The following is a 21,487-nucleotide window of genomic DNA, read 5'->3' as shown; positions in this document are numbered from 1 at the left end:
AGGAATAATGACCAGAATGAAAAGACACCCCACAGACTGGGAGAAAGTATTTGAAATGATCTTTATAGACAACAGAATCTGCGGCCCCTCTTTTAGCAAATTTATTTCTCACTTTCAAGTATTTAAGACATACTTCCAAAAATACTTTAAAAAAACACACACACCAAACTTATCATTCAAGTAAATTTTACTTTGACTGAAAATAGAATGGTCTGTTCCAGAACCTGTTTTGAATTTTTTAAAGCTTTATTTACTTCCTTCTTCATGTCTTTCATGACACGAATGAGGCGGTGGCCAATCAGGAACCCTTGGGAGCCAGGGCCATCTGTGCGAAGGAGGTAAGTGAAGTTAAACCTAGATTCCCTTAAAGTCTTCACATTTCAAAATCCACACACATATGAATTTTTTAGGGGTAGGGGGCCTCTTAAGTGGTGCTCAGAAGGTGCAAAGACCACTCAAGGTGGTATTTGGCAATCTGTTCAGTGTTACCACCCATGCAACATCCTTTCTCCCTACATCCTCACCAAAACCTGCTGTTTCCAAGGTTTTAATTCTCACTGTTCTCAGGTTTTGATTTGCATTTTCATAATAGTGACGTTGAACATTTTTTTCGTGTGTCTTTGGACCATCTGTTTGTCTTTGGATAAGTGTCTATTCAAGTCTCCACTTGCTTTCTATATATATCCCTTTGAGTGGGGCTGACAATACAGCAGGTAGGGCACTTACTATATTTGTCACTGTTGCTGTCATCCCATTGCTCATCAATTTGCTTGAGCGGGCACCAGTAACGTGTCCATAGTGAGACTTGCTGTTACTGTTTTTGGCATATTGAATATGCCACGGGTAGCTTGCCAGGCTCTGCCGTGTGGGTGAGATACTCTCGGTAGCTTGCCAGGCTGTCTGAGAGGGGCAGAGGAATCGAACCCGGGTAAGGCAAACACCCTACCACTGTGCTATCGCTTTAGCCCTACTATATATATATATATATATTATATATTTTACTATATATATATATTCTGTGTGTGGGTGTTTATTTTTCTGTTGTTAAGGGTCTTTTGGTTTTGTTTTAAAACATATTTTGGTTATATGATATTCAAATATCTTCTTTCAAAGTGTAATACCTATGTTTTCATCCATGAGCTTTGTGGTTTTGGGTTTAAAATCAAGTCTAATTCATTTTGAGTTCATTTTATGTGTTGTGATAACTAGTGGTCCAGTTTTCCCAGCACCGTTGTTGAAGAGGTTTTCCTTTCTCCATTGTATCATCATAGCTTCTTTGTCAATTTAATTTTCGGTCTGGAGAGATAGTACAGCAGATAGATCATTTGCCTTGCATGTCCTGCCACCCCGTAGGGTCGCCTGAGTACTTTCAGGAGTGATGTATGAGCACAGAGTCAGGAGTGAGCCCTGAGCACTGCTGGGTGTGGCCCACAATGAAAAATTAAATGTTCATATTTTGGGGTGAGGAGGTAGTTGAGGGTCAGTGGCACATGCCTTACTTAGGGAAGGACCTGAGTTCAATCCCTGGAAAGCCTTGGCACCATGTCTGTAACCTCTGTGGCCCTAGTGGCCCCCAGTACTCTGGAGCACTGTTGATGGGAATGTAAATTTGCATAGTCTCTGTGGAAAATGGTGTGGTGACTCCTCAACAAACTGAACAGGACCAAAGACATGGTTGAATGAGTACATTCCCTGCAAGTGGGATCCTCCGAACACTCTTGGGAGCAGCTCCTTAGCACAGAGCTCAGGTGTCCCCAAGTCAAAGAACAAACAACAACAACAACAACAACAGCAACACGCAAACAAACAGAAAGTGAGAACTTAGATAATCCAGCAATACCACTCTAGGTAACTTGGGAGAAACACTCATTGGAATGACAGCTCAGCCTGTAGGTTCAATGTTGTACTAGTCACCAAACATGGGATCAGGCTAGACGCCCATCTGCAGATGGCTGATAGAGAAGTTGTGATCTTTACAGTCAGTGGATGACAGCCCAGTTTCATTAAGAAAGATACAATTGTATCTTTTGCAACAATATGAATGGAACTTGAAATTATGATGGTAAGTTAATTAAGTTGGACAGCGTAAGACAATTACTGGATGGTTCCACCCATATATGGGCTATACATAATCAAATATACACTAATTCAAGACCCCAAAAACAAAACAAAATAAAGACTGTGAAAATGATGGTGGTGGTTGCCTGGGGGCATTGGGGGGAGGGAGGAATGGACAGGACGTGGGAGGGGGGATCTCTCTCTGATAGGGTGGCAGGAGGTCTTTGGTGGTGATGTGGTGAGGTGAGGGTGGAATCATATTACTGTGCTTTGTCATATTACATAGCATGTTGGTGCTGTGAACCAACAGTGGACGCAAAATAAATTTTAAAAAACTGAAAAGAAGGCTGAATCACTCTTGTCACTTGTCAGAAGATTAGTTACAATAATACTACTGATACCGGAAGGGGAGGTAAGGACTCGAGCATGCAGAAATGCTTTCTAGATCCGGGAGCTGTGTGGGTGTGGCCAATTTCCAAGTGTGCCCTAATCATTTAGATACTTCAAATTCTGTATGTTAAAATGAATGAATTCAGTGGTTTCTTGAATCACACCTAAAATCCAAGGGAAGGGCTCCTGAAAGTTTTGTCTTTAATGGAAGATAATCAGCACCATCTAGTGGATACAAAATACAACTCTTTTCTTGAATTTATTTTGAGGAGGTGATGAGAGCTAACTTTGGAATTTGGGTGAGAATACCAATAGCAGCTCTAATCCCTGAATAACCTTGGAAGAATTACTTAACCCCTTTGCATTCTGAGTCTTAGCTATAAATCTGGATAATAATAATGCTGCTTCATAAGATATTATGAAGTCATTTAAAGTTATACATAAGGCATGTCCTAACTAGTGTTAGGCTCTTTCCCCCTCCCCCTACTATTCAGGCTTTACTTCTAGCTCTCAGGGATCACTCCTGAAGATGCACAAGGGACCATATATGGTGCTGGGGATTAACTAGTCAGCTGTATGCAAGGTAAACTCCTTAATCCTTGTACTGTGTCTCTGGGTCCAGTAAGTATTAGTTTTTGAGAAGCTCTTGATTAGTTGTTAGTCTTAGAGTCACATGTGGTTACTATCTAGGGTCACACGTTTTTAACAGCCTGTCAGAAAAAGTGACTGTTATCTCACTTGTAGATTCTGGTATGAGGCATCATGAGGTTCCTCCCCTACTATGCTGCTGCATTTGGCTGAAACTTATGGTGAGAAAAAGGAAATTGGGACAACAAAGCCAGAGTGGTGGGTGGAGCCCAGATGGATGCCAATGTGGGCTTTCTCTCATTCACTTAAATCTGACTCCGCTCAGAAGACAAATGTCAAGAACAGAGAGAGACTGAAAACAAAAAGTGAAAACCAGCTCTGAAACCATGGTTGCCATATGTCACCAACATGGCATGAGACCAGGGAAATTTGAGCTGAAATTATCCTCACTCTTTGTGAATTATTGTGAAAGTCCCAATACTTCTCGGGAACATGTTAGGGATTTTTGAACACAGTGCTTCTGAAAACCGTGTGGGAAAACAGGGGACTTTCTGACATATCGAACGTGAATTGTTTTACAGCAAGCCCTATCCCTATGACATGGAAATAATTCAGGAAATTAGAAACAAAGTAAACAATTTATTGTGTACTAATATAATTTATTAAAACTTGCCCTGATAGCACACACAGCTTCTCAGTAATTTGCATATCCAAAGCAGCAGGAAGTAAATCAACAAAGTAAGGTTGTCAGAAAACAAGTCAAAATAAGTTTTATATAGCACAGCAGGTAGGGCGTTTGCCTTGCATGCGGCCGACGGCCGACCCTGGTCTGATTCCTCCGTCCCTCATCCCTCTTGGAGAGCCCGGCAAGCTACCGAGAGTGTCCATCCACACGGCAGAGTCTGGCAAGCTACCAATGGCATATTTGATATTCCAAAAACAGTAACAAGTCTCACAATGGAGACATCATTGGTGCCCGCTTGAGCAAATCGATGGACAACGGGATGACAGTGCTATAGTGCTACAAAATAAAAAAACTACAAGATACAAGATATAAGAACTAAAGGTATGGTTTGGAAAGGGTGCAGTGAAGAGACAGTTTCTATTGAACTGAGTTTTATCAACTTGCTTTATATGTATGCTATATTTTGAACAACACACACAAAATTTGTTCATCGGTTTTTGGGCCACACCCAGTGGTGCTCAGGACTTACTCTTGACTTACTAGGGATCATTCTTGCTGGGCTCAGAATGTATGTGGGGGGGGGGGAAACCATATGGGGTGCCAAGCATCAAACCCCGGTCTTCCATGGAAGACAAAAGCCCTACCCACTGTACTTAAGCTCCAGTTTTAATATGTTGTATATATTTAAAAAACAATAGAAAATGAAAGCACTAGTAGTCACAGGTAATGGTTACTTCTGCTTTTGCTTAGTCTCCCCAAGCCACCCTTAAGAAATCTGAAATGTATTTTTCTTTTTTTGCCTGGGAGGGGTATAGGGAGAATCCCAAGAGTGCTCAGAGTGCCTGAGGACTGACTGACCTCTCCTGACCATACTCACCCAAGTAGTCAGGGCAGCTCAGTACTTGGTCACAGTCATGTCTGGGGCCACCAGGGTTATATCCATTAGTGCTATATCCAGTGATGTTTGGGGGACTATGTGGTACACAAGATGGAACTTAGGGCCTCTTGCATGCTAGGCATGCGCTCCAGTCTTTTGCGCTATCTCCCTAGCTCCTGAAATGTGTGGTTTTCTTATAAGGAGCACCACTAGTCGCTAAAAATAAAAGGAAACAAATGGCCTTTATTCATAAAGTATTATAATTAGGTTATAATTAGCATTTAAATTTTAGTCTCTAAGAACTTATAAAGGGCCATTGATATTAGAATCTGCATTACCTGTGGGGAGGGGAGGTGCTGTTAAGGTTCCACAAACGGCGAAACCGTATCTGAAAACAAGATGCACTGGTGATATATCTACACACTAAAGTCTGAAAAGCCCTGGAGGGTCAGATTCACTTGATTTCAGCTACAAGGTCAGGTAGTCTATGAACTCTCCCAAGGTAATCCTCCTTTATTGTACAGTTAAGAACTGCAAAACCACGATGGGAGTTGGCTGTCTGCTTTGTAAGTGGTCCTAACTTCAAATCCCGAGTGTCCCAGCTATGCTCTGGCAGCTCTGTGGTCCCTAATTCCCAGAACAACAAAAGATGCGTGCACACCACAGCAAGAAAGCGTGAGCCCTGACCAGCACCTGTGTGCGCATCACAACCCGCCGGTGGGAAACTGAGCTCCGAGCGGGTGGCTAACACACAGTGACAGCCTCGATCTGAGTTCTACATGAAAAAGAGGTCCCCGGGCACAGCGGGGAAGACACAATAAGCGCCTGCAGGCAGCGCTCCGCGAGCCCGGACCCCCGCGTCCCATTCCGGCTTGGTATAGCCCTTCCTCCTATCGCGAGAGGGCCAGCCGCGTTTGGTTGCCAAGGAGACAGCGTTCCGGGAGCCAGAGGTTTGGACAGGCGCTTCCCTCCGTCACCGGAGAGGGTGTGGTGGCGCGGAAGGACCACCTCCCCGCCCCGCCCCCCCCACCACATCGTGGGCAGTGGGTGACGCTGGGAGTGTCGGCGGCTCACTTCAACGCCCGTCTTTGCTCTGCGGCCCGCCCGCCCGTCCGGAAGGTGAGAGACCGCGTTAGGCAAAGGCGTCTTTTATAGGCGTGCGACCAGGTGTGCGGGGAAGAGTGATGTTTGGCTGCCCAATGAGAGGGCGGAGAGGCCTGTCAGGTGTAGATGGCGGAGGACCAATGAGAAGACAGGGAGGAGTCGTGTCAGGCTGCCGGGCTCGAGGATTGGCTGTGAGGGCCAGTGAAAGGCTGGGCTTGTCAGTGTCGGGACGGCCTCGGTCCTGGGCGGGGAACTCAACTAGGTTAACCTTTAAAGCAAAGATTTAAAGAGGGTGGGCTGAGCCTCGCGAGGAGCTTCGGTGCGGGCAAAGGCCGTTCGATAGGAATTTCCTAGAATCGCCTCATTTCCTGACAATTAGGCGTTAATACCAAGGACTCCCTGCACACCGGCCTGTGTTTTCTAAGTCTACAACATCCAGAACTTATTTTTTATTAATATGACAATTAGTTTATTTAAATAGGTCTAATTATACACAGCAGAGCAAGTGATCCAATAAATGATATTAGGAAAATTGGAAAATCACATGCAAAAAAATAAAACTAGATCACTAACACGATAAATTAAAATGTTGAATGTGAATAATAGATTTTGCTGTAAGACCTGACATCATAAAGTACATAAACATGGGTAACATAGGTAATAAGCTCCTTTTAAAAATTTATTTATTTATATTTAATTAGTGAATCACCATGAGGGTACAATTACAGATTTACACATTTTCATGTTTGTGTTCCCCTCATACAATGTTCGAGAACCCATCCCTCCACCAGTGTCCATTCTCCACCACCAATGAACCCAGTATCCCTCCCACTCCCCAATCCCATCCCCCCTTTTTTTCCAGAGCTTCTATTAACAATCTTGTCTCTTTAAAATAGACCATAAAGGGCGAAACGATGTGAAATAAAAGGTGCCCAGTAGACATTTAACTGGAGACTCTGCCTTTTTCTTAAAATAATGTAAGTCAAAGTGTGAGGTACTGTTGACAAAGACAAAAAAAAAAGTTGACAAATAAGCATATCGACCTACAAACGTTAGAGGGAAAACTAGACACTCTCAGGTACTTTTAATGCTGATACTAAATTAGGCCCAACCTCTTTGGAGGACAATTTGGTGGACTACCAAAAATCTGAAAAGGAAGTGTTCTTTTTAGTAATTCTTATTTTAAATAATTCTAATTTTTCTCTTTTATTTTTTACCACATCAACAGTCCTCCAGGGCTACTCCCTGCTTCACGCAGTGCCAGGGATCTAACTGGACTTCTGAGCGTCTATCTATTTTGCAATTCCAAGTTTTTTTTTGAGATATTAACATAGCAAAATAGAGGTTAAGTGAAGATTGAGGTACTATTAATCTACAGTAGCACTGTCTGTAGCGCTATCGTTTCGTTGTTCATTGATTTGCTGGAGCGGGCACCAGTAACACAGCTCCATTGTGAGACTTGTTACTGTTTTTGGAATATCAAATATGCCACGGTAGCTTGCCAGGCTGTGCCGTGCGGGTGGGATACTCTCGGTAGCTTGTCGGGCTCTCTGAGAGGGGCGGAGGAATCGAACCCGGGTTGGCCATGTGCAAGGCAAACACCCTATCCTGCTGTGCTATCTCTCCAGTCCAACTTACAGTAATACTCACCTTTTTAATATGAAGTTTTATGGGTTTAGGCTGACAAATAATTACGAAGTTATCTCCACAATCAAGATGGGGAATAATTTCATCTCCCCCACTGCCAATTTTCTAGTGCCTTTTGCAGCTATGACCTTCCCCAGCATAGGGACACTCATCAATGTTCTATTTCTGTAGCTTTGTCTATTACTAATGTCATGTAATTGAAAGAAAACATGGTGGAACATTTTGAAATCTTGCTTCTTTCAAGCCAGGACGGTACACAATGCAAATGAGGTTCACCCGTCATCTGTATTAGTGTTTTATTTTATAACATAGCTGAATAGTATTCCGTTTTATGAATGAACCAGTGTTAGTTGATCCCTAAACTATTTCCCTAGTTTAGGCATACATGGATAGTTTCTAATTTTTTAAATTTATCTTATTATTTTAGAGGTATGTGTTTGGGCTACACCCAGTGGTGTTCAGGGGCTATTCTAGCTCTATGCTCTGGAGTGACCCAGGGCACCGCTTGGGGGGCTATATACAGGGTCCTCCACGTGCAAGACCCATGCCTTGCCTCCTTTACTCTCTCTTTAAACTGGTCTCCTTTCTAGATTTTGGCAACTCTTAATGGGGCTTTCACAGACTTTTATATACTGGTTTTCCTTCTTGGGTAAATATATAGGAAAGTTTGGGAATTCATATGGTCAGTGTGTATTATCATAAACATGTGCTTTTTACTTCATAACAAACTGCGGTGTTCTGGAGGCATAGGGAGATGGCCGCTCTTGGGTATTTTTTCACTAATATTTTGAACTCTTCAAAAACGTATTGAAATCTTAAATGTTATTCTTTTAAATTTATTGTTTAATTCTGAACAATAATTTATTATATGTACTCAATATAATTAAGGCATGGCGTTTGGACAAATCAATGATTATAGCTTTTCTTTTTGGATAAAAACTTATTTTTCTTGTTGAACTTCTATGTGGCTCTCGGTATTTCTTCTCATCCACTTAACTACATCTATAAGTGTAAATTCACAAGATAACATGCGGGTGCTGCTGCAGCATTTGGTGGCCCTGGCCCAGAGCCGGTGGGGTGGCCCAGAGCCACCACCTGTCCTCTCCAGGCCTCCCAGGCAAAGACAGAGACAGGGAGAGAAGATGGGGCAGGTAAGGGGGAAGGGCGAGGGGGGGCAGAGGGCTGGTGGGGGGAAAACCACAGTCTGATAGTGAAAATGGCCTGTTTAATGCAGAGTTGTTAGCATACTTATAGAACATCTGAGGGGGGTTGAGGTAAGGGCATAGGTGTGAATGATCATTTACATAGGTAAGACATCTGGAAATTTACATAGATCTTTTATTTTTTTTTTAGAGTTCATAATAAGCGTTTATTCTTATTTTGAACATTGTATTTGTACTTCAGAAGTTAAAACTGCAACAGTTTTTCCTCGAATCATTTTATCATGTGCACGAGGGAAGAACTGAATCATTAAAAAGACACAATAAAATAATCTTAATTACAGGTAACATTCCACGGTTAGACTCTTGCTACAGATGTTCGCCCGAGGGGTGCCACAGCTGTGTGCTACTGACTCGTGCCCAGGCCTGCTGTAGGGTCACTCATAGATCCTCCCGGGCTCCCTCAGCACCACGCCGCCTTCGGTCATGGCATCCTGGAGTCGTTTCAACGAGTGTGACGCTCTCTCCCACGGCGTGGGCTGGTAGGCCATGAAGTTGATGCCTGCCTCTAGGCAGCGCCCCGCCAGCACGTGGCCCACGCTCTCACAAGCCACCACGTTCCTAGTGCTATACAGGTGCTTCTTGATCGCCCACTCTCGGGTGGATGCCGACACCACCACCTGGCCACTGCGATGCTCAACCAGGGCTTCTACATGATGCTGAGTTCTCACGACGCGCAGCCTGTGCCAGAACTCGCGGGACGGCCACACGGTCCCCCAGCCCCGCTCTTTCCGAGCCACGGCTAAGAGCTCCAGATTTCGGGGGTTCCGGTTGGTGAACGCGGGGGCCACGGCTTCGTTCTCCTGAGGGTCCACTGCAGGCTTCGCCGCCGGCCTGGCGCTGGAGGCCAGCGCTGCGCCCCCGCGCCCGGGGCTCCTGCAAAGTGGCAGCAACTCCCAGAGCCGCGCCCGGAGCGCCATCGCCGAGGCGGGTGCAGGGCAAGGACTTGGAGGAGCCTCGTCTCCAGCCCTCACCAGCAGTGCCGCAGCTCGCTGGGTGCAGCCATATTGGTTCCGGGCTACATAGATCTTTTACATAAATAAAACATAGGAAATTCTCTTTTGGGGAGATTAAAGCAAGGAGACACTCTGTTCCCAGGGATATCTGCATTGCTTTTTTTCTTTCCCTCTAGTTGTATAAGTTATCAATACTTGCAGTTGTTTGGACAAACACAGTAAGAGACAAAGATCCCAACACTTAGTTCTCTGGGCTCTGAGAGCAAGCAAGACTTTTACTGTAAATCCCAGACTAAGTTCTCAGGACAGTTCATCTTGTCCTTCCGAATGGGTGTTCTGTTTCTTAAATCATAACAGCTTGCATCAAGACCATGTATTTATGCTTTCTAGACTGTCCCATTTTGATGCCGGGGTAGCTTTGCCACTCGCCCCGGGTCCATCCCAGTCCCATGGCAGGACCTCTCTTTTGAGGTGCTAGGAACTATAGCAACTGAAGCCTGAGTCAAGCAATCATGACCAAGTAATTATGCCCAGGAGTAGATATATTTTGGAGTCAATCAACTCCCAAATATTAAGAGCATAGTATTAGTGGTCTTTCTGTGTTTAACCAAAGAACATTGCTCTATAGTAAAATATAAAAAGGCTATAGGGGAAATGACTGGAGCGATAGCACAGCGTGTAGGGCATTTGTCTTGCATGCGGCCGACCCAGGTTCGATTCCTCCAGCCCTCTCGGAGTGCCCGGCAAGCTACTGAGAGTATCTCGCCTACACGGCAGAGCCTAGCAAGCTCCCTGTGGCGTATTCCATATGCCAAAAACAGTAACAATAAATCTCACAATGGAGACATTACTGGTGCCTGCTCGAGCAAATCGATGAACAATGGGATGACAGTGAGAGTGACAGGAAATAGGAAAGCAGGTACCAACAAACAGCAATTTAAATTTCAAAGCACAGAATTACCAGAAAGTTTTGGCTTATTAGTAATCAAGACTGACTTGATTACTTGACTAGTCAGTCTGTGACAATGGGGAACTGTGACAATGAGAGGTAAAGTACAAAGGAAAGTTTAAAGGTAAACTGTAACTAAATTAGGGAGGCTAGCAAGAGCACAATAAGCTTCTCTCGAGGGATAAGTCACTGATGAAGCCTAAAGCACGTAGGGTTAATATCCAACACAAAGGAAAGATTAAAGATAGACTTTAACTAAATTGTGTATGTTATCAAGAGCATGGTGAGCTTCTCTGGGACCAGGAAAGGGGGCAATTCACTGATGAAGCCTGAAACACTTAGGGTTAATATCCAGCATGTAAGGCCCTAATTTTCTACCCTGCTCTGCATATTTTCTATGCAGCAAATTCCTGAGACTATTGGTCATATTCCCGCCCACTCTGGGAACCGTATTTTATTTGACTTCTTTTTTTTCCCCTTTTTTTTCTTCTTGGTTTTTGGGTAATACCTGGCAATGCACAGGGGTTACTCCTGGCTCTGCACTCAGGAGTTACCCCTGGCAGTGCTCAGGAGACCATATGGGATGCTGGGAATCGAACCCGGGTCGACCGCGTGCAAGGCAAACGCCCTACCTGCTGTGCTACTGCTCCAGCCCCTGACTTCTTATTTTTAAGGGAAAGGCATGGTGGAACAGACCTATTTGGGAAGCAGATCGAAAGGTGTCCGGAGCCCACCTAGGGCTGGTTCCAGAGCCTCTGCCTCCTCTGACTTACATTCTGCGAGTCAGCACATGCTTCCACCCCACTGCTGCAATGTGAGCTGCAGCAGCTCTCCCCAGCTTGCAGCTGAGAGCATTTGCAAGACACTGGGCCTTTTTTTTTTTTTTTTTAATGACTTCTGCTTTCTATTCTTGATGTGACCAACAGGGTCATCTATCATTCCACAATCAGTGCCTGACTGCACAAGTGAGCAAAAATCTCTCTGTAGAGTTTGAATAATGTTGGAATTAATGCCTTGCTTATTTGCAGAGATGGGAAGAATTGACCTGCTGGTGCCTTAAGCATCAGCTCTAGCACGCTGAATGGTTGGGGACTAAATGGCATGGTCCCTCTCTGTGCCTTAGAGGGATCTCGGACTCCTGTGTCCAAAACTTCCTTGGACTCTCTCTGCTATTCAAAAAGAAAAGAGAAATGAGTGATTTTGTAGAGGAAGAAAAGGACATTGCCATACTCATTGACTCAGTGTCAATTGCCTTTCCCCCCATTAGGAGAGAAATGTCTTAATTCATAATTGACAGGCTTTTGGGAAAGGATGTAAGATAACCACTCACATGTAAAGCAAAACAAAACAAAACAAAGGCAAAGTCTGGAATTTTCTTTTTTTCTTCTTCTTTTCCCCCCCATTTTACTCAGCATGTATGATATTGCAGCATTACAGAACAAGTTTGGAGTGATTCTTCTCAAGAGCATGGTTTGGAAGGATCAACTGTGTCTGCAATTCCTTGATTCTCTTATGGCTTAACCCACCTTGCCTCCTATTTCCTGCTTCTCTAAGCAGTGCCAGGATGGAGCATCCAGAGTAATCACAGTCCTGAAGGTCACGCCACAGGAAAAATAGAGAGATTAACGAGACTTAGCCAGGTAGGAAAGTCAGCCTTGTGGTAGAGATCTGTTCTGCCTTCTGTTCTTTATTTAATCCTACCCCCTGAGAGTGGAGTTAGAATGATGGGTTCTAGAAGGTGAGGGATGATATGCAAAAACAGAGCCGTGGCCTGGAGCTAGGTAGTCTGTGAAAGTGCATTATGGAGGAAGAGAGAAGTCAGAGTGGCATGAGAAGTGCAGACTAAAGACAGGTGGAGTGGGAAACGCTGGACTCATAAAGGCAAAACCAGAAGACAGCAGCTGTCGCAAACCGTTGCAATGGAGCATGGATCTTTCTTGAAAGCTGCTCAGGGAAAAAAAGGACACAGTAAATGTTTTCTCTCAGGGAGCCATTGAGATGCCATTGACTTTTGTATTCTTCCATCCTTCATCTCAGGCAGCACATTTTGCAAAGCAATGATTTAGTTGAGTTGATTTTATGATTTCGTGGACATGAGACATTTTGTAATGGAATTAGAGGCTGTGTGACTTCAGTGGCAACATAATTCTTATCACACGGGCCTGAATTAATGGCATATACACTGACTAATGAAGCAGTAAAACATGCAAGTCATAAGTCACCTTTATTTATTTATTTTTGTTTTCAGGATATCAATGGATATTATCAAGGGAAACCTAGATGGAATTTCAAAACCAGCCTCAATTTCAAGAACTCATCTTGGGAGTAGAGGTTCAAATTGTTCTTTGGAGGTGCTCAGCCCAGAACCAGTGCCATTCAAGGTACTTCACTGTTTAGAAATCATGTAACATTTCCTGACCTCTTAATAGTTAATAAGTTCAGGAGGTTGGTTGGTTTATAGATTAACAATTGGTTTATCAAGTTTGACTTTAGACACACGCACACACACGTGTACATTACCTAGTTCTGGGAATATGCACAGATTTCTTGCATTTCACTCTAGGTCATTTAATATCAAAATACTGTTTCTTTCTTTTACCTTCCCCCACCCTTCTCTCTCTCTCTCTCTCTCTCTCTCTCTCTCTCTCTCTCTTTCACACACACACATTCACACACACAATGTATACCTAGTGATGACTTTCTCTTCCTTTTCTTAATAGTTGTCTTTTTGTTTCTTAATATTGAATCTTGATGTTTTTGTTTGTTTTTTGGCCACGTTGATGATAGTCAGGGTTACCCCTGTCTCTGTGGTCAGGGATCACTCCTCGTGGGACTCTGAGGACCATTTAGGGTGCTGGGGATCAAACCTGGTTGATCGCCTGCAAGACAAATGCCCTACCTACTATACTATTACTCTGGTATAGCATCATTTTTTAAATAATAAATTTCTGACACATGATATAAAATTATTTTAAAGTTGGGGCAAGCAAAATTTGAATCTTATGGTGGAAATATACCTTTGCAAGTTTATACAATCATACTTACTTTGATTTATGGACCTAAGGATGCATTAAGAAACTCTTAGAGATTTTTTCTGCTGTAATTTAGTGCAATCTAAAGGGCATGAATTAAAAAATTCACTTCCTCCACCCGCCAGAAAGCCCTGCTGCAAAGGCAGCCTTACTGACTTCCAGGTCAAGCACCAGAGCTACTATCCAAAAATAGTATCATTTAACATATGATGATACTAAAATGTTACCTGATAACCAAAATGGTATCTGATAACCAAAAGTGGTATCTGATGATTACCTCCCCAGCCAACTCCCCATCAGAAGCTTTGGAAGGTGGCTTCTACCTACCTTACCTCTTCAGTCTGGATCTTGAGCATGTGCATCTGGTAGAATGATCTTAATATATGCATACATACAGAATCCTAGCTTCGAGAAAAACTCAGTGTCTAGATTGGCTGTCTGTTTTGTCTGTTTTGTTTCTCCTTTTTTTTTTGGTCATACCCAGCGTTGCACAGGGGTTACGCCTGGCTCATGCACTTAGGAATTACTCCTGGGGGTGCTCAGGGGACCATATGGGATGCTGGGAATCGAACCCAGGTTGGCTGCTTGCAAGGCAAATGCCCTACCCACTGTGCTCCAGCCCCTGTTTTGTTTCTTTTTCTTTCTCTTTTTTTTAAAAAAAATTTTTTTTGGTCACACCTGGTTATGCTCAGGGGGGTTACTCCTGGCTCTGCACTCAGGAATTATCTCTGGCGGTGCTCAGGTGACCATATGGGATGCCGGAAATCGAAGCTGGGTCAGCCGTGTACAAGGCAAATGCCCTACCTGCTGTGCTTTCGCTTCAGCCCCCCTGTTTTGTTTCTTCTAATTCTGCCTCATCACTATACCATGTACAGTATGTTTGTAGTAATTCTTGGAATCTGGTAGCCTGAGTGGATTTCCTTCTCTTATTCTAGGAACTGTCTTATCCCCACATGACTTTTAGACTTGCACTTTCCTATGATTACATGTTTTTGTGTGCTCATTTGCAATGCATGTTAAAAGCTTTTATTAAAAAATTTCTTTGGCACCAAGTGATACTCAGGAAGCCCCAGGGTCCTCACCAGTGATTTTTGACCTAGGATGCAGTGCTGCTCAGGCTCTCTGCAGTGCCAGGGATTACCAGGGACACCCGGGCAGGGATGAGACTCCAGCGCCACACCTGGCAGTGCTCAGTGTCCTTTAGACTAGCCACAGCAGGTGATGCTTCAAGGACCAGGTTTGGGCAGGCTAGGCATGCACCATAATTGCTATACTATCTCAGCCACCACATTTCAGTTTTAGAAAGTTTTTATTCAATTCTTTTGACCTAACTTTAAAAATTAAATGAAATTTATTGGTATTTTTTAGATGGTTCACTCGAGAATTCTTCATGTGCTCTAGAGTGTTTTTTCAGGTGACTGGATGATATCTTCTTCCAGTTTGCAGCTTGACTTCTCATTCTTTGTTTCCTTTAAATTGCAAATATTTCAACTTAGTTAAGTATACTTTATCTTTTCTTTTCTTCATATGAGGTTTGTGCTTTTTCCTTGTATCTAATAACAAATACAAAGATTTTTCTCCTGAAAGTTTTGTGATTAAAAAATTTTTAAAAAAATGTTTTAAATTTTTTTAATTGAGTCACTGTGAGAACAGTTACAGGGCTTTTAGGATTGAGTCTCAGTCATACTATGCTCATACACCCATCCCTTCACCATGCACATGTTCCACCACCAATAACCCCAGCATACCCCCCCCCCCCGCTCCCCCTCTGCTGTGTGGCAGAAGGTTTCCACTTTACTCTTTCCTTACTTTGATTATATTCAATTTTCGACAAGAAACCCGCTATCATTATTTGGAGTTTTTCCTCCCACAGTCAGACCTGTTGGAATGGCACCATTAGATTGTATGTTTTCTATTGTTGGTAACAAAGAGCATATGATGTTGCACGGTCGTGAAAGTGGCCGCCCAGATTTGGAATTCTGGTATTAAGTCCAGAGGTATTTCTGCGAGCAGCCGCTGCATTCCGAGATTGGTTTCTGTGGTGCTGGGATCATGGAGCGGAGGAGCCGTACATGGGCGACCGCTCGGGGTCTCATTTGGGTAGGAGGCAGGGCCGGTTCTGCCTCCCCCATCGCAAGATTCCCCATGCATCCCATCCCATCACTGCAAACTCCTACCTCTATGTCCAATTGGTTCTGAACGGTGGCAATCACCATGCTGTCCGGGAGGAAAAGGCCAAGGGACAGAAATCCTTCCCCTCCCGGGGCTGCACGGGGCCGTAGCTTAGTTCTGAGTCCAGGAGTATATCTGCCAGCAGCTGCTGCATTCTGAGATTGGTTTCTGTTCATCTGGGATAATGGACGCTCAGAGGTGGCAGAGCCATTCCTAAGCATATATTTTGTATATCAGGAAAGCCTTATTCGGCCGCATGGTTTAGAGGTGTCCCAGTCCCGCATACTGGAGCCATGTTAGTAGAAGCTCAGTGTCATTGGGGCTCCATCTGGAGAAGGCGTGCTGGCTGTACCTTCTCTGTCTGGCACCCCAGTGTTGTGGGCCCGTTCTGGGGTCCGGAGCAATCTCCAGCTGGCGGTGCCTGCTTGAGCGACCCAAATTCTTCACTGCTGCTTGTGGCAAGATGGCGCAGTTTCGTGATTTTTTAAAATTTTACATCTAGGTGCTGTGCTCTCTCTCATTGCTAGTGAGAAGATGATTGTAAACCGGATGTTCATTCCAGTGGACATGGTTGTCTAGCTTTGATATTTCGTCAGTTGCTTTAATATTTATCTCTGATATCTTTTCTTACCTGACTATGCTTTATTAAGTTGTGCTTTTGGAATTTGGTACTTCCTTAGCCTAAGATTTGTGTGTTTTATTTATTTTTTTAAAACTTCAATGACTTGGAAGGTGCTTGCCTTGCATGCTGTTTACTTGGGTTTGATCCCAGGCACTACATATGGCCCTCAGAGCTCAGTCTTTAGTAAGACTTGAATACAGCAGGATGTGGCCCCTAAACAACAACAACAACTTCCCCCATGCCCCAAGAGACCCCCCCAAGTCCCCAAATCCCCAGTGATCAGGGCTGTGGCCCAGCAGTAAACACATGCTTTGTATATATGAGACTGTGGATTTGATCCCTAGCACTGAGAAAAAAATCCCAGCGAAGTGCTTTTATATTTTTTATATATTGCTTTCATATAATTTTCTAAGATTTTTATTCTGAAGTTTTTTTTTAACATTCCCCAAAGTTGGTCAAACCATTACCTTCTTTCCTTCATGACTCTTATCTTCATTTTAAAAATGATTTTTCCATTCATTTACTTATATGTCTTTCATCTTGTATTTAAGATATTTATTCTGGGCCCAGAGAGATACATACTTCTATGGACTGGAGTGTGTGGTTTGCATGGGAGAGCCTGGGCTTGCTTCTTGGCATGGGATGGTCCACCCAGCACTGCTGAGAACGGCCCCCTTGTTCTGAGGATCTCTTGGTGTGGCCCCCCCAAGCAACAACAGCAATAAGCACCCAGCAACTCCCCCAAAATATATTTTCTAATTCCTTGCAGAATTTAAAAGTTCTGCCATTAATCAAGTTATTTGAACATTGTTTCATCACTGCTTTGCATCTGAACAAGTTGTATAGTACTGAAGGGTTGGAGGATTTTGGTTGAAGGATATTTCTATCCAATGATTTTGATATATCATGTCATTCCCTTTTGGCCTATTAGATTCTGTTGACAAATCTGTTGTAATATTATGAAGGTTCACTTATAAGCTAGTCCTTGGTTTTCTTTATTTGGCTTTAGGATTCTATTTCTAGTTTTGGCTTTTGCCATTTCAGTTACTGTGTCTTATTTTATTTTATTTTGTCTGTGTGGGTTTATTTTGTTTAGAAGTTTTTAAGCTTCCTGGATCTGGTTGTGTCTGTTCTTCCTCAGAGTGGGGAAGTTCTTGATTAAAACAAGATACATTAAAAGCACCATTATTTTGGAAATAATTTTAGGTTGATACTATAATAAATAAGAACTCTGGTAAAGAAGCCCATTCAAAAAGCAGTAGTATGGAGGAACATGGAACTAGTAATGATGATAAAGATGAGAACCATGCTGAGAAACTAAAATTAACTGAAGAGGTAGCAGATGAAGACCTGAACTTGAAGCAACATCAGATAAACTCTGAGTGTTCAGGTAGGTGATTGGTTAATGATAATGCCATGTTAAAATATTAGAATTACTTTAAAATATTAAATATTCAAATATTAGAATTCTAAAATATTGAAATATTAGAATTATTTTAAGTGTTTAAATTTTGTTTTATTTTTATAAAGTTGTTCACAATGATTTATTACATTCAGTATTCCAACACCAATCCTACCACCATTACACCTTCCCACCGCCATTATTTCCATTATATATTTTCCTTAACTAAGTACAAATAATAAAATCCCACTATCCTTACACCTTCCCACCACCATTATTTCTATTACAAATTTTCCTTAGCTAAGTACAAATAATAAAAAGGAGATGTATTTTTGTGAACAAGAATGTAATGACTAAATTAGAAATATATTAAGGGACCTCAAATACCCTTAGATGCTATTTTTTTGTGATTTATTTTAAAATTTTATTTTTTATTAAGGCACCTTGATTTACAAAGTTGTTCATGGTAGAGTTTCAGGCATGCATTTTTTCAGCACCAATCCACCACCAATATGCCGCCATCAATATGGCCAGAATTTTTCTTTTAGAAAGTTTTGTCATTTCTTAACAATTCAGACTGTTATTTTATACCCCAGCAACATGTTACAGAATTTCTTTTTTTCAAGTGTTTAAATTTTATTTTATTTTAATAAAGTTGTTCATGATAATTTATTACATTCAATATTCAAACACCAATCCCCACCACCATTATTTCCAATTTTCCAAACCACCACCCAAGCCTGCCCCAATAGCAGGCCCTACATAATTTATATTGTATTGCTTTGTTATGAATAATTTGCTAAAAATTATCAAAAAAGATTTCCTAAGAAGCAAGTGTGTGAAAATTGTTGTATCTCACCCTGAAGCCATTAAGTCCTGTATAAGAGATTACTAACATGTTGTTACAGGTTAAGCGTTGTGTGAATATTTTCTTGATCGAGATTGGTTGCCTTCTGCTTCACATCCCATCCAATGTGGTGTGCTACTCCTGGTATATCAGTGGTGTAGAGTATTAGAGGTCGTACTGCAGCTCTAGGAATTCTAAAATTTTGAATCGGGTGATACAGGTGGAGTTTAAAGTTTTAACTGGATGGTGACATTGGGGTCCAGAAGCATCTTGAAGCTTGTTGTTCTCTTTTGAGATTTATTTATGAGTCTTTGGTTTATGCCTGGTTAAATGAGCTTATGTGGTGCCAGAGGCAGTTCATGGGCATGACTGCCAGGCTCTCGGAAGAACGGGGGGTTTGGAGGAGGCTCATTCCTGGATGAGGCTCGTCACAAGCCTTTGGAGTCCGGCCGTGAGCATGGTGGTGATTGGATTCTGGAGATTTTTGGCTGCTGGGGCTCTGGGCAGGTTCTGGGCTCACCCGCCCGCCCCTTTGGAGTTCCCTGGATGAGACTCAGCCTGGTGCAGGGTCTAGAGGCATCTCTGCAGCTTATTGCTCTCTTTCGAGATTTATTTATGAATCTCTGGATCATGGCCTCTTAATGAACTTATATGGTGCCAGAGGCAATTCATGGGCATCCCCCTTAAATGTCATTTAATAAAATTATTATTGTGACCACTTTATATCACTCAAGTATGAGGTATTTTTGCATTTTTATGACATGATTTATTAATTTTTTTGATTGCTAAAATGATACAATAATATATGGCCTGTAATTTGTAAGTGCCTTTTTATGAATTTCCCATTTGGTCTTAATAACTTTTGGGTTTTAAAAGACCGCTCTTTTTCATTGTTAATAAATCAGCATTAGTGAGATTGAATTAGAAAAGCAGTTCTCAAAGTGTGGGCTGCAGTGCGTTGGGCGGGGTTGGCAGTGGAGTATCTCTGAGACCCTGTTATAAGCTCTGAAAACTAAATATGATTTCCATGGTAGTGCTGAGGTGCTGCTTGCCATTTTGTCCATGGAATGTACATTATTACTGATGGCACAAAAGCAATGGCTGCTGAAATTGCTGGTGCTTCAGTGTGAATGAGGATAGTGGTGTACTAAATTATACCGGGCCTCGTTGGATTCTCACATCTAGCCTCAGGCACAAATCTAGCTCAGTAGCAGTGGTGGAGCACTTGTCTTGCTTGCATGTGTGATGCCCTGAAAAGACTATTAATTTTATCCCCCATTTTCCTTATTTTTTGGGGACTACATCTGGTGGTGATCAGGAGCTACTCCTGGCTCAGTGTTTGGGGAGTCACTCCGGGAACCATGTGATGCCTAGGATTGAGCCTACATGCAAAGCAGGCATTTAGCCCATTGAGCAACCTCTTATTTCCCAACTGCATACCTGTTAAAATAAAATTTCCTTTGTATGTCAACTTCTCTTTACATATTTTAACTAATACATAATAGATTTTAGTAAGTTGGCTATGAAAATAGATGTGAGAATACAACTGTATAATAACCATACAGCCATATATTTTAAGCCATATAATAATTTTAAACAATGTCATTCTTTTCAATCATATTTTTGAAAATAATATTTTAATAAAATATTTGCTATATGAAATGTCTATTACTTAAAAATAAATATTTATAAAAATTTTAGTTTTTATTCCTATATGGTAATTACCAATAAAGATAATTCACAAAAACAAAAACTACTTTGAACTCAGTGATTTTGTTTGATTTTGGCCATACTTGGTGGTACTCAGGGGCTACTTCCAACCTAAGTGATGCCTTGGATAGAATCTGGGTCCCTTGCATGGAAGCATGTACTCCAGTCCACTGAGTTATCTTTCTGGTCCTTGTACTCAATAATTTTTGGGGGGTCACCGGGTGGTGCTCAGGGGTCACTCCTGATATGCTTGGAGAACCATGTGGGGTGCCAGGCATGGAACCTAGGATGGTTGTACGTGAGGCAAGCACTGTACTATTTGCACAGTGTACTATCTGTATTATCTCTTCTCTCCTGGTCTCAATAATTTTTAAGACTGTAAAGGAAGCTGAGATCATAAAGTTTGAAAACCACATATAGATGGCTTGGGATTTGATCTCAAGTCTGAGGTGACTCAGGATGACAGTTTCAGGAAATAAGTTATTATAGGTGACACAGCTTCTGGCCCTGTTTATGTGTTTTTTTATTTTAGCATTCCCTGAACTACTTATAAATGCCTTCTAGAAAGATCACATGAATTTAGAGCCTGGGAATTCAGGATTGTTAGGTGGAACTAAAAAGTAGAGGTTATTCTAATGCCCAGCTGATAAGCAATTAATATCCAGGATATATAAGACACTAGTAGAATTGTACAAGAAAAGAACCTCCTACATCATCAAAAAATGTGGAGAAGAAATGAACAGAATCTTCCTCAAAAAAGAAATACAAATGGCCAAAAGGAACATAAAAAAATGCTCTACATCCCTAATCATCAGGGAGATGCAAATCAAAACAACAATGAGATTCATTTCACACCAGTGCCTTATGTATTTTTGATATTAACCCCTTGTTTAATGGATACCGGGTAAAGTACCCGGTACCCATTAGATACTTAACTTAGACTTAAGTTAAACTGAGAGTGAGGGAAGTTCTAAAGAGTCCCCAATTGAAAATAATTGATCTGCAGTTCAAGAACGTCTTTTGGAGCCTCAGAGAAGGTAGAAAAAAGGGAAGGAACCATGACATTGAAGCTAGGCACCTTCAAAGATGAAATGCTACTAACCAAGCAAGTGGAAGCAAAGATAAATAAATGGAACTACATTAAACCAAGAAGTTTCCACACCTCAAAGACAATGGTGACCAAGATACAGAGACAGCTCACAAAATGGGAAAATTTATTTGCCTGGTA

General features: G+C 42.2%; 2 protein-coding genes across 2 annotated transcripts in view; one reads left to right on the top strand and one right to left on the bottom strand.

Annotated features, from left to right (window-relative positions):
* The first annotated feature begins 5,543 nt into the window (after positions 1–5,543).
* FSIP1 (fibrous sheath interacting protein 1) overlaps positions 5,544–21,487 on the top strand; it is a 215,763-nt gene continuing 199,819 nt past the window's right edge. The window contains exons 1-3 of the mRNA XM_055130727.1: positions 5,544–5,717; positions 12,723–12,855; positions 17,507–17,690. Of these exons, the coding sequence (XP_054986702.1) occupies positions 12,730–12,855; positions 17,507–17,690 (310 nt within the window). The 5' untranslated portion in view covers positions 5,544–5,717; positions 12,723–12,729. The remainder of the gene's footprint in view (positions 5,718–12,722; positions 12,856–17,506; positions 17,691–21,487) is intronic.
* On the bottom strand, positions 8,801–9,581 carry LOC101549727 (39S ribosomal protein L18, mitochondrial-like). The gene has a single exon (XM_012933016.2). The coding sequence runs from the start codon at positions 9,487–9,489 to the stop codon at positions 8,947–8,949; it is 543 nt and encodes a 180-aa protein (XP_012788470.1). The 5' UTR covers positions 9,490–9,581; the 3' UTR covers positions 8,801–8,946.

Source organism: Sorex araneus, chromosome 3, assembly GCF_027595985.1.
Source record: "Sorex araneus isolate mSorAra2 chromosome 3, mSorAra2.pri, whole genome shotgun sequence".
Classification (NCBI taxonomy): domain Eukaryota; kingdom Metazoa; phylum Chordata; class Mammalia; order Eulipotyphla; family Soricidae; genus Sorex; species Sorex araneus.
The sequence above is the reverse complement of the archived record's forward strand: the minus strand, read 5'-3'. Positions and strand labels throughout refer to the sequence as shown.

What these genes read in the sequence shown, in the direction of transcription:
- LOC101549727 (XM_012933016.2), bottom strand. Translation starts at nt 9,489, where the DNA reads ATGGCGCTCCGGGCGCGGCTCTGGGAGTTGCTGCCACTTTGCAGGAGC.